Raw genomic sequence first — 17,365 nt, forward strand, 5'->3', positions numbered from 1 at the left:
TTCTGCCCGCGCGCCCCCTGCCCTCCCCTTCTGCCCGCGCGCCCCCTCCCCCTCTCCCCGCGCGCCCCCACCCTCACCTCGCGTACTTCGTCTTCTGGAAATCCAGGAGCCGGGGAGCGAACATCGCGGCGGTTCCATCAGCGCCCAGCCCGGGGCTCCGACAACCGGCGCGAGGAGGGAGCGCGGGAGGGAGGGAGGCGCCGGAGCAGCAGGTAGGCGGGCGCGGGGCGGGGGCCGGCCGGGGGGGCGCGCGGAGCCCGAGCTGGAGCCGAGCCGAGCCGGAGCCCGAGACGCCGACGCCAAATCCCGAGCAGATGGGGCGGGGGCGGGGCGGGGGGGCTCCGGGCCAATCGCCTTAGTCCCCGCGGCCGCGGCCCCCTCCCCGTGCCCGGCAGCCCCCTCCTGCCCTCACCCGGGGGGGGAGGAGCGATAGGGAGGGCCGGGGGCTTCCGCTCGGAGCCCCTTCCCTCGCTCTCTCCCGGTGTGCGCTCCGCCGGTGGTTCCCAGAGCGAGGTGACGGCCTGCTAGACGGAGCCCCGCTGTCCCCGCCGCCGGGGCTGGGCTGGGAAGGGAGCGGACCCACTCCTGGCGCGCCAGCCACTCAGGCCCCTGGCGTGGCCGGCCGGGCGGGATACTTGCAGCTAGCGCTTCCCCCAAGGCCGGCGCCTCTTGCCACCCGAGCGCCTGCGGGGCGCGACGGCCCCAGGGGACCCCCGCCCGGGGATGGCCGCAGTCTCTGGGGAACTAATCCACTCCCAGAGGCTGTGACTCTGGGGACCCTCACGACCCGCAGGCAGGGCCATGCGCACTTTATTGTCGGGTGGCAACGTACCCAGGATCTGCCCACCCCGCTCTGATCTTCTACAAAATCCAGCTCTGTCCTTTAGGAGACCTCGGCCCGGGTTATAGGCTATGGGAAACCACTTACGGGAGCGGATGACACCTTTGGGGACTGCGGGAGGCAGAACGGCCTTCAACATGAAAGGACAGGTGCCCAAATTGAAAGACACCTCCTCCCCACCACACACTTCTCTCCCTTCCCTTTGGTTCCCAAACCCCAGCTCCCTGCTATTTTAAATAACAAGCCTTTATGTGAGTTCCTACTACACATTCAGGAAATAATCCCACCCAGAGCAAAAGCGACCCCATGGAATTCACTTCTGTGCCCCCAAATGCTGGGCACAGGATGGGCACAGACAGATAGCTGGTGTTGGTGGGAACAAGAAGAAGGGTTGCAGGTACACCCATTCACAGGCTGAGGGGGGAGGGAGGACTGGAGGTAGGGACCAGAAAGGGCGTCTAGGGATGTTTATGAGGTCAAATCCACCAGGCCCTGCTGATGGATTAGAAGTGAAGGGTGACCCCTGGGCTTCTGGCTGGCCCTGCTGGGTGGGTAGTGATGACATTTGGGGGTGTGGAGGGAGGGGGAGGAGACCAGGGGAGGAGCAGCAGGGAGGTGAGGGAAGATGTGAGCTGGCTTTTGGCCAGGTGAGCTTGAGGTCAAGGTTGGCATGAGTGGAAGGCCGAGGGATAGAATGTGGTGGGCCAGAGGGTCCGGCGAGGCAGCCAGCCCACCCTGTGAGGAGGCAGAGCTGGAAGGTTCCTTGGAGCTGCAGGTTTTGAACTGCTCGTCTGGACCTCCCAGAGCTGCGACCTCCAGCATGAAAGCCACCAGCCTCCTGCATCTGTTTATTTCTATGTTAAATAAAATGAGATGCAATTTGAAATGCAGCTCTTGGGTCACACAAGCCACATGCAAGTACTCACCAGCTACATGTGACTAGTGGCTGCCATGTCGGACCATTTCCAACACTACAGGAAGTCCTATGGGGCAGCGTGGCTCTAGAAGATCAGGGAGTCAACCAGTGGGTGGTGAGCAGCCGTTGGAAATGAAACAGAAAAGACATCCGTCCAGAGTACACGGGGCCAGGAGAGAGTAAGTCATGTTCAGGAAACTTTTGTTTCAGTTGTCCGTATACATTTTGGGTGAGGCTCATGGCTATAATGACCAGAGCCTCCTGTCCCCTCGATGGAGAAGGGAAAGAGGCTGAGAGGGACCAGGGGACCCTCCGAAGGTCACACAGCCAGAGGAGCTGTCCTGGAGCCCAGCTGCCCAGGCCCCGAGCTCTGGGCCTGCATTTCATGGCTTCTTCCCTGACCTTGACCTCCATCACCACTGTTGTGACCCCCTCCCCAGGCCTTATTGTCAGGCCCACTGGGACACACCTGTCCCCAGGTGCCAGCCCTACCTCCTCCTCCACCCTCAACTTCAATTCCCAAAAAGGTCCCTGCTGGCTTTATAAAAGTGAAAGACCCCAGAGGCCTGACCTCCCCGTGGCCCCCTCCTCCCGGGGAGTCCAGGGCAGGCCTGGGGCATCCGTCATTGAGCAGAGCTGCCCAGAGGCTGAGGGAAGCCACAGATGTGGAACCAGAATTCCCCAGGCTGCTGGCCCGCTGGCCTCCTCCCGGCCCCAGCCTGCTGTCGACCTTCCCCAGGTCTTGGCAGTGGGCTCAGCGGGGCCCTAGAGGAGACCCCTGAAGGGAAACACAAACCTAGAAATGGATTTTCTTTTTTTCCAAGAGCAAAAAAAGTTGGATAAGAAATGTTACTATTTTTACTGCTGGGATCCAGTTGTTATGGCAACTGAGGGCCTGACTCCTGTGTGGGAGTCAGGGTTAGACTGTGCGTGAAGGAGACGGGGTGGGCGCCAGGGGTGGGGGCAGCCACTGGAAAAGCCTTGGGCTCCTGACCCTGGGGCCTTCCCGGATCTGCCCACTCCCGGCTCTGTCCCCCCTGCCCCCCCCATGGCAGAAGTCCATCGGTGCTCACTTCACCTTGGCCAACAGTCCCTTTGGTGCAAGCCCACCTCCTGCTCACTGTGCGGACTCGGGCTCCCCCAGCCTTGTCGCCGAGCCTGTCCATCACCGCTCCTGGTGGGGGGTCATCGTGCCCTGTCTCCAGATGCAACCCACAGCCCCTGCCACAGTGACCGCTAACGGTCACCTAAGCGATCAACCCCTCATCCGCTCCTGGCCAAAAGTCATCTTCCCTAGGGCTCTGCTGTTCTTTCTCTGAAGAGAGAGAAGGGCCCAGAAGGCCGCCCCATACCACCCCCTGGACCAGGCTGGCCGTGGCTGGGAGCTCTGAAGGTGGCCTTCCCAGGATCCAAGGCTGCCCTCCACCACCAGATAGCTTTGTGCCCTGAACACAGGTGCTTCCCACTCAAGGCTCAGTTTCCCCACTTGTAAAGCACCCACCTTGCAGGATTACTGAAGGAACAAAGGCAGCCTGGGCCCAACGTTATTACTGAAAATGTGCTTCCCCCATCTGTAGCTACATGGTAGGAGGTGCTGTTCCTAATTTGTGGATGCGGAGCCTTGCTCAGGGAGGCTAGGTCCCAAAGCAAGCCACACAGACCTACATCTGTCTGTCCCTGAAGTGTCTTGCACTATTGAATGTGCACTGATTAAGCACTTACTGTCTTCCTGGTTCTTTGGAGGGCAAATTGGCAAGCAGGGAGGGAGAGAAAGCCCCCCCCCCACAACCACCCCTGCTTTTCACCCCTTCCCCAAAGCCCTGGCTACATCACAGTCTCCTCTCACAAGGCCACCCTCTGCCATCTGTCCCCAGGACCCAATGCCCCCTTCTGACCTGACCTGATTTTCCTTCTCCCCCCGGGGTAATTTCCAACATGGGCATCTACTATGTGCTTAGCAGTGTCTGATAACAAAGTCCCGATTGTCTCAGCCTCTCCAGGCCACAAACCCTCCCTACCAGAGTAACTTTCTGAAACACAAGTCTGATTAAGTCCCTCCCCCTAAAATCCTTCAGTGGCTCCCCTTGCCTTCAGGATAGAGTCAGTATAAAACAGCCTCGCCCATGCCCCACACCCAGTAAATGAATCCAAACAAACTCCCCAAATGTGTATGGCTTTCTCATGCTCTGGGACTACACAGATGCTGTTCCCTCTGCCTGGAAGGCCTTTTCTCCTCAGTTTGCCTGGCCAGTCTCTTGTTATTCTTCCAGACCCAGTTCAAAGATCTCCTTTGCAAGAGCTTTTAGGGAAATGGCTTCTCCTTCTCTTTGTGCCACCTTCGAACCAGCCCCAGGGCCCCACAGTATCATCCTGTCAATGCCCATCAGCCAAAGACTGCGGGGAGGTTTATCAACTGGTTGTGAGAAGTCGGAGGGCCCACCATGGGGAACCGTAGTGGTCTCCTCCAGAAAGGGTCAGGAAGGACTCATGGCAGAATTCATACTTGCCTTAGATGCTTGGGGAAGTTCAAGGAAGTGGGGCTGTACTTTTTATTGGATACTATTAGGAAGCAGGACCAATTCTTGATGAGATATCTTAATAAATCTTCTCTAGAAAGGGGAAAGAGCAGGGGGAGGGTGGGGCTATGACTGACAAATCCGTGACGGTCATTTGTATTAGCCAGGAGAGTAGGGCTATTTGGTATTCTTGTGCTTTGCACAGGGACCTTAATTAGATGAGCTTTTGAGCTGGTTTTGGTCTCTGTCTCCCTGCACCAGGGTCACAGAGTGGTGTTGTCTGACTTGGGTGGATGGTTCATGTCGGGCAGTCCTCTGCTGTAAGATCAGCTTCCTGCCCAGCTTCTCCTAACCTGTGGGGACCACGACCATGGGCAGGGCCAGGTTCAAGGTAAACACCCACCCTGGGTAGGTAAATAATGAGTGGACAATAGGCAGCTGTCCCACGTAACTTTTCTGGCCTTGGCTTTGCCACCAGCCAGCCACATCTTCCTGGTGTGCAAAATGGGAAGAAGAAGAATAATCACAGAGCCAGACAGGTATTTCGCATGCATCAATCTCTTTTTCTGTCTCTCAACAGCTGCCCCAAGTCTGTGCTGCAGTGGAGGGGCGCTGTGGGAACATTGCTTCACTGACTTTGATCCAGGGGTGCTCACCTTTCAGCGTTTCTCGGGAAGCTTGCAACAATCCTGATGCCTGGGCCCCCCTCTCAGAGACCCTGGCTCAGCTGAGTACTTGTATGGTTCTACAGGTAACCTGGGTGATCCTGAAGTCCAGCCGGGTCCAGAGTGTAAGTCTGTCCCTGGTCTCCCTACCCCACTGAGGGGAGGCTCCCCATCCCAGATCTCACTGTCCACGCTCTCCTCCAAACACCACCCAACAGACCGCTATCTACATGACTGAGAGTGGAGTACACTCTACAGACAGGCAGGAAACATTTTTAAATCCTCCATCAGCCCCTTGCACCACTAGGAATATGACAGCGAACACATGGATAGCTCAGATATCCACATTGAAACTATCCTCAGGCACACAGCTACAAACTTGCCAATGTTACTCCTTTCAAGGTTCTCTCCAGGTTCTTGATGCTCTCCGTCACCCCCTATACCTTCAAATAGGACCTGATGCCGGGAACAAAGGCAAAGGGAAAAAAAATTAAATTTCCTTCCAACTTACAGCCCATTGACAGGCAGAGTGACCTTCCTCTAGAAACTGCCTCCATGTTAATACTTTGCTAAGGGCAAAAGGCAATCTTAGCTTAACATTAGCCTGACCTCCAGGATCCTGTAATTCTCCTTTAACATATAAAAATTCCTTTGGAAACTTCCTTTATCTCTACCTCCTTCCCCAAGATTTTTGTTAGCAATCATCCTCCAAGCATGTGGCCCACTGATATACATCTGAAGGGTCTCATGGCTAGGGTTTTATTAGACAGTAATAAATACCTTTTTCCTAGCAACAGCTAGTCCCTCAAGGTCTTGGAAACCTTGCTTCCAAATTCCTTAGAGACTTACACTGTCCCTAACCCCCTCTCAACTTGAAAGTATATAATAGGCCACTCCTCATGACCCCAGTACAGCTCTTCCTGCCCACAGGTCCTGTCCGCATGCTTTAATAAAACCACCTTTTTGCACCAAAGATGTCTCAAGAATTCTTTCTTGGGGCACCTGGGTGGCGCAGTCAGTTAAGCATCTGCCTTCAGCTCAGGTCATGATCCCAGGGTCCTGGGATCGAGCCCCACATCGAGCTCCCGGCTCTGGGGGAAGCCTGCTTCTCCCTCCCCCACTCCCCCTGCTTGTGTTCCCTCTCTCACTGTGTCTATTAAATAAATAAATAAAATATTTTTTTAAAAAAGAATTCTTTCTTGACCATTCGCTCCCAAACTGCAATATTTCCTACATCAGTATCTATACCTATATTTTATCTATAATCTACTATACATGTGTGTATGTGTGTATATACATGTATGCATGTATATACACACATATAGCTTATACATACTTGTATATTTCAGATTTTATAATATATATTCCAGATTTTATTTGATATATGTTGTTAAATAACAAATGTTCACTCTAGTAAAGATATAATTGGTTTCACTAATCAATTCATGAATCGGGCAGCTTCCCTTCCAGCAGGCAGAGGGAAACTCCACTGGGCTGCAGGAAAGGAAAGGCTTTTAAAAACAGGGAGAAAATGGAAAAGGGACATAATTAGCAAAGAATGCATTATTTTAGACAAGTTTGCCCTCCTAAGGGGAACGGAAAGTGTCTAGCCATAAATTTCCTAGTGCTGACCAGGAAATTCCAGGTTAATGGGTTCAAGGGTACTTTCGGATAGAGGGAGAAAACTGCAGTTAGGTTAGGTATTAAGTCCTGGTTTCCTGATGTGAGGCTCTTAACATAAATGACTCCATTTGGGGCCTGTGGCTGTCTTTCTTTCTTTCTTTTTTTTTTAATATTTTATTTATTTATTTGAGAGAGTCAAGCAGGGAGAGCAGCAGAGAGAGAAAGAGGGAGAAGCAGGCTCCCTGCTCAGCAGGGAGCCCAACGTGGGGCTCAATCCTAGGACCCTGAGATCATGACCTGAGCCGAAGGCAGACGCTTAACCGACTGAACCACCCAGGCACCCTTCTTTTTAACCATGTCTGTCTAACTGCCAGAGGGTTTGTCTGATCAGGATCCTCTGTCCCCTGTCATCGCTCAGAGCTGGGACTCTGACTGTCCGTTCTTTGTTCAGTCTACTGTGTGCCGGGCCCTGAGCCTCATGGAGCAGGATTTGTCCTGGTCACTGCTCAGCTGGGGAAGCCACGGCGGCTGGGGGGCAGCCTTTCCTCTTTTCTGGCTTTGCGGTCCCTGAGCCAGCTTCAGGTCTTTGCAAGAAGGAAAAAAAGCAGCTCCCAGGAACCAGCTTGTTCCAGCTAGGGTTCCTGGGAAGCAGGCTCTGAGAGGAGATTAAGGCAAGGAGATTGATCAGGGGATTATTCTTGGGGTGGACAGCAGGGGCAAGGGGGGCCTCCCATCCACCAGTCACTGGGTGCAGCTGCAACAAAGGGGCACAGGGTGGGCACGGCAATCCCCCAAGGGGCCTGACAGCTTGGAGGGTACCTCCTCATTCCTGGCAAGCGCCTCCTCTGACCAGGGACCTCCCTGTTCTGAACTGTCCCAGCCTCCCACCTCCTCCAAATGAATGCCCTTTTCCCGTCTGCTCCACTCCTGCCTTAGCCAGGAATCCAAATCCTGAGCTTCCAAACCAGCAGAGATGAGAGCAGGAAGTGAACTGGGGAAGGAGGGGTGTGGGGCCCAGATCTTGGGTCATCTGCCCTCTGTCTTCCAGACACCTCATCTCAGCACTGCATCCCCAGGAGTTACCATCCAAATCCCGGAGGAGGAAAGCCTCCAAGTTACCTCTGCATTTGCAAAGTACCCAAGGGCACCATTCAAAGGACATTAGACCTGGAGACACGTCCATACAGGCTGAAGCCAAATTCAAATCCAGGCCCTCCATTGACTTGGGACCTCAGATTTAAAACAAAAACAACCAGAGAGGTAATATCAGTAATGATAACCTGAATTGTCATGAGAAGAATGAATACCAAACATTTTGCTAGAGGACGAGGTGACATCCCCCCAGGTGAGATTATTGGCTTCCGGCTTTTTATTTAAAAATTGTCCTGGGGCCGCAAGGGGAAAATATCATTTTCAAAATATTCACAAAAACTGGTGTGATGTGGTAAGTAGGTTTTAAAACTTTGCTTTGGTGTTATATGTACAAGAAACAAAACTTAATCGAATGTTAAAAAGAAAACTACAGGACCAAAATGGCGTCACTTTGGTTAAGGCCCTAAGTCAGTCAATCAAGACTTAGTACCTAATCCAACTGCAGTTTCAACCCCCCAGAAGCATAACCTTTAACAGGTCAACAAACAAGTTCCCCAGTCAGCTCTAGGAAATTTATGAATAGAACCCAACCATCCCCCATAGAAGGGGGACCTTGCCTAAAACAATGGGTTCTTTGTTAATAATGTCCTCTATCTTTTTTAAAAGATTTTATTTATTTATTTGAGAGAGAGAGCACAAGCAGGGGGAGTGGGAGAGGGAGAAGCAGGCTTCCCGCGGAGCAGGGAGCCCGATGCGGGGCTCGATCCCAGGACCCTGGGATCATGACCTGAGCCAAAGGCAGAAGGTTTAATGACCGAGCCACCCAGGTGCCCCTGTATAGCAATTTTATAAAAAGGCCGTATCTTTGTACCTGCCATGGGTGTATATGCAGAAGAGGTAAAGATTAAGTATGTGGTGCTCGTAGGCCCAGTTGCTGCTATAATTAACAATTATAAGCTTCAACTAACATTAGTCACAGAAATGTTCAGTGTTTGAATTTCCAGGAGTAGAACACCTGCTCTGACTTTCAGCCCTTCTCTTACCAGGGTCTTTCTGACATGCCCCCGCCCTCGTCCACCCCTATCCAGTCTGCCCCACTCGCCCACCTCCTGATTACTAGACACCCCGGATGCCAGGTCCCCCAAGGGGATTCAAAGCCCAGGATCCAGCCTTGGAAGATCCCCTGGGGTCCGCTGCCCGGGCCTTGCTGACCTCTTGTGGCCAGAAGCAGAATTATCACATTATCACACATTAAAAATGACAAACCTGGGAGTTGGCTCAAACTGGGGGTGTCTGGCGGTGAGAATGGGCCTGCTTACCCACCGTCCCGCCCCAGGAGTATAAATTAGAGTAACCTTCTCAGCAATATGTGTCAATACCTAAAATGCACGGATCTTTGTCCCACTGACCCCAGCGCTGGAAATCACAAATGATATCTTCTTGCCAAAATGTATTTCTTCTAGTTCTAAGTCAAAGAGATAAGAGGAACATTCTCAATTATCCTTGTGTTGAGTGAAACCACAGGAAAGTAATCAGCCAAATCCAGAATGTGGGGTCGACTGCAGGACAACTGAGTGGGGAGACTCTCTTGATAAAAAAGAGACTTCCAGTCTCGTCGGCCAATATCATGTAGGGCCTGTAGTTTGGATCCTGGTGCAGAGGAACCGGTGGTAAAAAGACGTATAAGCAACAATCAGGGGAAACGGGGTCCTGACTGTGTAGTAGATATAAAGGGATGATTGTTCATTGGGTGAGGTGGGACAAAGGCATTGCTGCCATGTTAAAAAAAAGGGCGGGGGGGGGGGTCCTGACATGTATCCTGAGATAGATGCAAGTGAAATGAAGTGGTATCTGGGATTTCCTTCTCAAATATTCTTAAAAGATGTCAAGGAATATAACTGAAACCAGAATAGCAAAATTTAGGCCGTTGTTGAAGCTGGTGTAAGGAAATTCATTGTGCTTTTCTCTCTGTTTTTAATATGTGTGAAACCATCCATAGTGGTGTTTTGTTTTGTTTTGTTTTCCTTTTTAAGTGCTAAAAGGGGAAGAGAAAAGACAGCTGGGTGGGGATGGTCAGGGATGTCATCAGCCTTGGTCCCCAGGGGTTCTGTTCAGGCCGAGACCTGAAAGATGGGAGGCTGGAGTAGGGGGCAGATTGTAGGCCAAGGGAACGTCTTCAAGGTGGGGAAGAGAGATAGGAAGAAGCAGGACGGGGCTGGGAGTGGGGGTAGAGGGAAGGGGGTCCCCAGTGAGATGGAAGAGGTGAGCAGAGTTTTCTCAGAACGGTGCTTGTAGACTGCGGTGAGGAAATGGGATTTTATTGGGAACTGGGATGGAGAGGGTGTCCATGATCCCATTGCCTTCTAGGATTCTTCTGAGCAGTGCTCCCAATGGGTTGAAAGGGGTCAAGGCTGGAAGCGTGGAAACCCAGAAGGAAGCCTTTTCTCATGGCAAAATCAGAGATGATGGTGGCTCGAACATGGACGGGGATGGCTAGGGGGAGTGGTTGCTTCCTAACTATATTTGGGAGGTAGAATCTACACTGTTTATTGAGGATGTGGGGAGACTGAACATACAGATGTATGGTGGCCAGTCCACACACGAGGACCAAACTCTGACCTAAACCGCCTGCGGCAACCCGTCCGGGATGTCAGACCGCCTCCCGAGCCACCATCGGCTCCCAAATGCCAGACTCGATCCATAACTGACAGCTTCCTTCATTTCTGTCCCCACTTCCAACTTAGGGCCAAGCAGAGAAGACCAAATATGCTCCCCTAACGTCACATAGCGAGCCGCCTCCAAATTCTCCAGGGTGACGGCCTCCAGCTGGGCCACAGGAGCCTTCCCTCCATCACTGCCAAGTTCTCCCATCTTCCTGTGATGGTAAGAGAGAAGGTGCGACGTTGCCTGAAACAGTGAAAAAGCGGGGACACTCTAGATACCCATCAACTGAGCAAGGCTGTTTTAAATATGGGAGAACAGCCATACAGTGGAATCCCGTGCGACGACGGGTAGAAAAGAATGTGCTCAATCCCAAGGGCCTGGAAATGTCCCCAGGGTAAGTTGTTAAGTGAAAATGCAAGGTGTGGAGGTGGGACATTCATGATGTCGGAGGAAAGGATTCGCAAGCCCTCTCCCTGGCAAAGCAGCAATTCAGCGAGTGACACTATCCAAAAACAATCAGCAGAAAATCTGGTCCCCCCCGCAGCTCAGGTGAAGCGGCCCAGGGTGCTGCCCAGAGGGAGGATCCAGGATGAGGAGCTCAGCGGCTGCACCAGGGAGGACCGACTTCATGCAGAACCCAGAGTTGAAAACTCCAAGCCTGAAGGGAAATCTGGCAGATTCCCACAGCCCTCCTGGGATCCTGGACAGCTCTGGGAGCCAGGAAGAATGTACCAACCCCGGAGCCTTCAGAGTAGCTGTAAACGGGGTAAACACGAAGGCATTCCTTCATACTGCATCAAAACAGGGGGAAACTTCATCGGCCCAAGGAGCTTACGCAAACTTCACACCTGCATTTACTGAACAGTTAGCTTCTGCTACTTGGTGGTCGCTCCTAGCAAGCCGGGGTTTCAAATGACATCCCAGTCAACGCTGGCCATCTGGAAGACGGTGCGCTGGCCCAGGGCTACACCCTCTCAGAGGAGACCATGGAAAGAACGCTGAGCTGCAGGCACCTGGGTGGCTCAGTTGGTTAAGCGACTGCCTTTGGCTCAGGTCATGATCCTGGAGTCCCGGGATCGAGTCCCACATCGGGCTCCCTGCTCGGCGGGGAGTCTGCTTCTCCCTCTGACCCTCCCCCGTCTCATGCTCTCTCTCTCTCATTCTCTCTGTCTCAAATAAATAAATAAAATCTTTAAAAAAAAAAAAAGAAAGAACGCTGAGCTGCGAGTTTCTGGCTGAACATAAGGCAGAAACAAGTAAACTCTCTGAATTGGATTAGCAGCTTCTATGCCACACATACAACAGGAACAGGCAAAAATCTAACTGGCCGAGGGGCGTATGCACGACCTTTAACCCATCAGTGGCTTACGCCGAACCAGGGGACGAACCAGATTAAGAGGCAAAAAGAAGAGAAGAGAAAAAAAAAAAAACCTGAGCGGGGATATCAGAGATTGTGCAAGGTGGGACTGCTGGATTCGGGGATGGGACTGAGTTCTCAGAATCAGTCCGACCAAGTCACCAAACAAATAAGCAAATTACAAACGTGATCCTCCTATAGATGCAGAAATGCTTTTGACAAAATCCAACCACATTTCAAGATAAAACTCAACTAACTAGGAATAGAAAGGGAACTTCGTCCACATGATGAACTGGCAAACTCTTGGATCAAATAAAGACACGCTTCAAAATGGAGCTTTTCTGCAAAAACTGGACCAAGCAGGTCAAACGGTGACCATTCTCTGGGGATGGGGCTTTTGGGGAGCTCCAAGCCCTTTCCGCCGCCTCCAGTGACTGCTAGGCTGCTTGTTGGTTTTTTTTAAAGATTTTGTTTATTTGACAGAGAGAGACACAGCAAGAGAGGGAACACAAGCAGGGGGAGCGGGAGAGGGAGAAGCAGGCTTCCCGCCGAGCAGGGAGCCCGATGTAGGACCCGATCCCAGGACCCTGGGATCATGACCTGAGCCGAAGGCAGACTCCTGACGACTGAGCCACCCAGGCGCCACCAAGGCTGCTTTTTTTTACGCCTGTCACCGTCGCAAGGCTGCTGACTTTCAAGGCTACCAGGGAGCTTGGAGGGAGAGGTGGAATTAGGGAAAACTAAAAATGCCACGGATCTCACTGCTTTTACAGAGATTCCGCTGTTTTGCTTGTATAAATGCTTCTTAGAATGTTGCAATCCTTTACTTCATCTCCAGAGTTCCGAAGAAGTGGATTTGGATCATTTTTGCCAGTGTTCTCTTTGCTTTCACGGAGGGATGGCTCCATTCGTGCATCCAATCTCCATAGCACTCCCAAGAGAATTATTCTAGCCCTTGTTATTGTTGAGGAAACAGATACTCAGAGAGATTGTGTGACTTACTTAAGGAGACACACCTCAAGAGAACCTGAACCCGGATTTGAACCTCAGAATGTCTGTCCGATTTCAGTGGTGTGCTTGCCCTGATCTCCCTCTCACTGCCTCACCTCCTGCAAGGTGCCCTCCATCACCCTTTCACTCAGTCCTCGGTTCCCTCCTCTCTGCCAGCTCTTCAACCCACAGGTTTATTTAGAAACTTGCCTGTGGGAGGATTGTTAATCTCTGAATGTAGCACACAGGAAGAATACTTGAGGAATGTTTTAAGCACCAACAGGTGATGGTTCTGCTCTACGGTTGAAAGGAGGAAGGGAAGCTCTTCTTCATGGGATTGGCATCAGGCTAGTTAGCTGGAGGGCTCCTGAAGTGATGATAGAAGGTCTCAAGCACCTTTCCTGCTCTACCTGTCATCAGGAATGTCAGTTCATGCCGTCCCCAGGTGAGCTGGGACATGAGTTTGTGTTTCTGAGTCACACACAGGTCAAGCTCTCAGCTTTGGACATTACCATTTTTAAAAGTGTTATCCTGGTGTTCACATAGATGGTGGAATGGCCTCCTGAAGGTTTAGCTGTGGCCACACCCTGTGAGGTTGAGATGTCATTCTACAATATTCAGGACATGCCATCAACTGGGAGTAGAGGTGGTAGTGTTTCCTTGCAGATTACAACTAATAATCCACGGAAAAATTTTTTGTTTCCATCCACACAGCCCTGAGTTCACTGGATTTTGAGATTCTAGTAGCAAAAGGACCCCTATTACCCCAGGGAACAGAGTCACGGTTCTGGTAAATTGGAAACGGAGTCTAACCCCTGCCATTTGGAGATCTTCATTGGCTGAACCAATGGAGAGAGAGAAGAAGTTATTGTCCTGGATGAAACAATAGATTCTGATGAATGAGGGGAAATTGGGTGGCTTTTCAAAATGAAGTGAAGGACTGTGTCTAGAACCCAGGGGATTTATTCAGACACCTCTTTATGGCCCACAGGAAATTGCCAACTGATAAAGACGGAACCACTAAAGACATTGCTCCTGGGCTACACCTTGACTTCAGTGATTGGAGATGGACTCTATGGGCATCCACATATGTATGTTTATACATTTACATATGTATATGCCCAACCACTAAAATCAGGACACAGGACAGTTCCCACACTCCAGCTGGCTCCCTCCTGACCCCCTCCCAACCAATCCCCCACCAGAGGGAACCACGACTCTGCCTATTTTTCACTTCATGTAGATGGACTCATACAGTATTATGTTCTTTTGTATCTTTTCACTCAATATTGTATTCATTCATGTGTGTATGGCCTTTTAACTGCTCTGTAGTATTCTTTTGTATGAATGTACCAAAATTTGCTTATTCATTCTGTTGTAGATGAACATTTGGGTTATTTCCAGTTTTGGATTATTAAGAAAAAGCAGGTAGGAGTGTTCCTATACCTGTCTTTTGGAGGGAAATATGCACTAATTACTATTAAGGATATGCCTAGAAGTGAAATGGCTGAATCATAGGGAATATGTATGTTTAACTTGAGTAAATACTGTCAAAAGTTTTCCAAAGTGATTCTAGCGATTTATTTTTTTAAAGGTTTTATATTTAAGTCATCTGTATTCTCTATGCCCAATGTGGGGCTCAAACTCAGAACCCTGAGATCCAGAGTCGCATGCCCTACCGACTGAGCCAGTCAGGCGCCCTGATTCTAAGAATTTAGACTTGTACTCACAGTGTATGAGAGTTCAAGTTGCCCCACAGTTACCATCTACAATTTGGGTTGCCAGTTATCATAATTTTAGCCAATAGGGGATGTCAAAAGTTCAGAATAAAAAACGAAAATCAACAAATCACTGAAGTAATAATTAGAAAAAGTTTATTGTATACACATCAAAGAGACAGTTTGCAAACGAGGAGCACTCAAACCAGAACAGGGAGGGAGGCTCAGAGGTATATCTTTATGCAGCAGCTTCTATAGTGACTACTCTTTACAATGATTGGTTATGATATTAGAATTTTCTTAAATGCCCGGGAATTGGTTAGCAGTTACCTCCTATCAATTTGGGGGAACTACTTTCTTTCACTTATGATTTTCAGAGGCACCAGCAAGAAGTGACCCAGGTCGATTTAGCCTTGCTTGTCTTGCAAAATAAGCTAAATTCAGCTTTGCTTGTCTGACTAAACTGGTTTTGTCTACTCAGAGTATTTTCAAGTCTGGTCTCTGTTTCTTTTGTTTTTTTTTTTTAAGATTTTATTTATTTATTTGCGAGAGAGAGAGAGAGAGAGAGAGAGAATGAGCAGGGGGAGGGGCAAAGGGAGAAGCAGACTCCCCACTAAGCAGGGAGCCCAATGCAGAACTTGACCCTAGGACCCTGAGATCATGACCTGAGTCAAAGGCAGACGCTTAACCAACCGAGCCACCCAGATGCCCTAGTCCAGTTTCTGTTTCTATTTGATTTTAACAGGTAGATGCTTGTGGTATCTTATTTGCTTTTAATTTGCATTTCTTTGATGAATATTAATGATGATCACCTTCTCAGGTGCTCATTAGCCATTTTGCTATTTTGTGAAGTGCCTGTGCTCAAGTATTTTGCCCAGTAAAAAAATGAGTTGGTATTTTCCTTACTGATTTGTAGAAATTCTTTTAACATTCTGGAAAGACGTCCTTTGTCAAAATATGCATTGCAAATACATGTATTGCAAGTATATATACCCCATTCTGAGGCTTGCCTTCTCAACGTCTCTTGCTGGTCTCTTGATGAGCAGTTGTCCTTAATTTTGATGAAGATTAATGTTTTATGTTGTGGTTAGTACTTTTTTTCCCTTAAGATTTTATTTATTTATTTGAGAGAGAGAGAGAGAGAGAGCAAGAGCACAAGAAGGGTGAGCAGCAGAGGGAAAAGGAAAAGCAGGCTCCCTGATGTGGGGCTCAGTCCCAGGACCCTAGGACCATGACCTGAGCTGAAGGCAGACACCTAACCAACTGAGCCACTCAGACACCCCTGGTTAGTACTTTTTAAAGTACTTGTTTTTTTTGTTTGTTTGTTTTGTTTTGTTTTTTTAAAGATTTTATTTATTTATTTGAGACAGAGAGAATGAGAGAGACAGAGAGAACATGAGAGGGGGGAGGGTCAGAGGGAGAAGCAGGCTCCCCGCCGAGCAGGGAGCCCGATGCGGGACTCGATCCCGGGACTCCAGGATCATGACCTGAGCCGAAGGCAGTCGCTTAACCAACTGAGCCACCCAGGCGCCCTAAAGTACTTGTTTAGAATACTTACTTTATTTACCCCCAAGTCATGAAGGCATTCTCTCATGTTTTCTTCTAGAAGGCTTATTGTTTTACCATTCACATTTATGTCTACAATCCATCTCAAACTAGTTTTTGAGTTTGGTGTGAGGAGAGCCATGAGAAAAGACCCTTCTTTCCTCAACGATTTTCAATGCACTTTTGACTCTGTGCCTAGAATTAACTTCCCTACCCACAAATTTGATTGTGCCATTCTCCTGGCTAAGTATTTTCAATGGTAGCCCATTGTTCTTGGGCTAATGTTCAGTCTCTTGCTTAATGTAGCTCAACAGCATCCAGCTTGATTTAGCCACCTCCGATTTCACAAGTCAAATCTGTCTCGTGTTCATCGTCCCACTCAGAGCTCAGACACACTGAGCAGAGCATTCCCGGGACACGCTCTTATCTGTGGACCTTTGCAATACAGAATGCTTCCATCTCCTTGGGGTGGTTACCTACCGTTCAAATTTCAGGCCTCCCCTCCTCCAGGAAGCCTTCTCTGACTGCACAGTCCCTGTCCCTTAAGTTTAGGTTGAGTGACCTCATTATATGCTCTCTTGTACCCCGGCTTGTAATTGCGTTTACGTATCTCCCCCACTGTAACTTCTCTAAGGGAAAGGAGGCCTATTTAGTTCACGTGGAAGGTACTTCCTAAATATTATTGAATGTATGAGTAAACGTAAGGTGGACTCCTCCGCGTGGGCCTTGGGGAAAGAAAGGGGTTTCGGTTCTCAGATCCAACACTCGGCTAATACGTTAGTATTTCTGAGCCTCAGTTTTTAAATCTGTAAAATGGGAATGCGATATTCTCTAAGTAGGGATGCTGTACATCAATATCTAGCGCAACGACTGGCAGGCACACGGCGGGCCCTTTTAATATCGGTAACACGATGCAGTGCACCGAGCGCCTACTCTTTTCCATGCGCATGCGCCGCCCTCGGTCCGTCAGCAAGCCCTGCCCGGCGCGCCCCCGCGCGTCCCCACGCGTGCGCGTGTTCGACCAGAACCCCAGGTCCGGGCCCGAGGTGAAGGGGCGGGACCTCCGCAATACGCCTGCGCCGTGGGGAGGCCGTGCCCCGAGGAGGCGGGGCCGCGCAAGCGCGCAGGGTGCCCCGGCTCCGGAGCATAAACAAGAGCGGGCACGGGATGAGGCGGCGGTTGATCCCCGGGCAGCCAGCTGCGGCCAGCGAGGCGGCGAGCGGGGCCCGGCGCCGACCCTGAGCGCACCCGACACGCCCCCCCGCGCGCGAGCCCCCGGCCGCGCCCTCCCGCCGCGCGCCCATCATGAACCTGGCGAGTCAGAGCGGCGAGGCCGGCGCCGGCCAGCTGCTCTTCGCCAACTTCAACCAGGACAACACGTAAGGCCGGGCGGGGGTCGGGGGGCCGGGGCCGGGGCCGGGGGCCGAGGGCCGAGGCC

General features: G+C 50.8%; 2 protein-coding genes across 2 annotated transcripts in view; one reads left to right on the forward strand and one right to left on the reverse strand.

Moving 5' to 3' along the window:
* Positions 1–124, reverse strand: part of MMD2 (monocyte to macrophage differentiation associated 2) — a 39,086-nt gene extending 38,962 nt beyond the window's left edge. Inside the window, exon 1 of the mRNA XM_034988169.1 lies at positions 78–124. Within this exon, the coding sequence (XP_034844060.1) occupies positions 78–124 (47 nt within the window). The remainder of the gene's footprint in view (positions 1–77) is intronic.
* A 16,945-nt stretch (positions 125–17,069) lies between these two features.
* Positions 17,070–17,365, forward strand: part of WIPI2 (WD repeat domain, phosphoinositide interacting 2) — a 36,080-nt gene continuing 35,784 nt past the window's right edge. The window contains exon 1 of the mRNA XM_034988296.1: positions 17,070–17,306. Coding sequence (XP_034844187.1) covers positions 17,233–17,306 — 74 coding nt within the window. The 5' untranslated portion in view covers positions 17,070–17,232. The remainder of the gene's footprint in view (positions 17,307–17,365) is intronic.

This window comes from Mirounga leonina, unplaced genomic scaffold (assembly GCF_011800145.1).
Source record: "Mirounga leonina isolate KUSES-001 unplaced genomic scaffold, KU_Mleo_1.0 Mir_454, whole genome shotgun sequence".
In the NCBI taxonomy this organism is placed as follows: Eukaryota; Metazoa; Chordata; class Mammalia; order Carnivora; family Phocidae; genus Mirounga; species Mirounga leonina.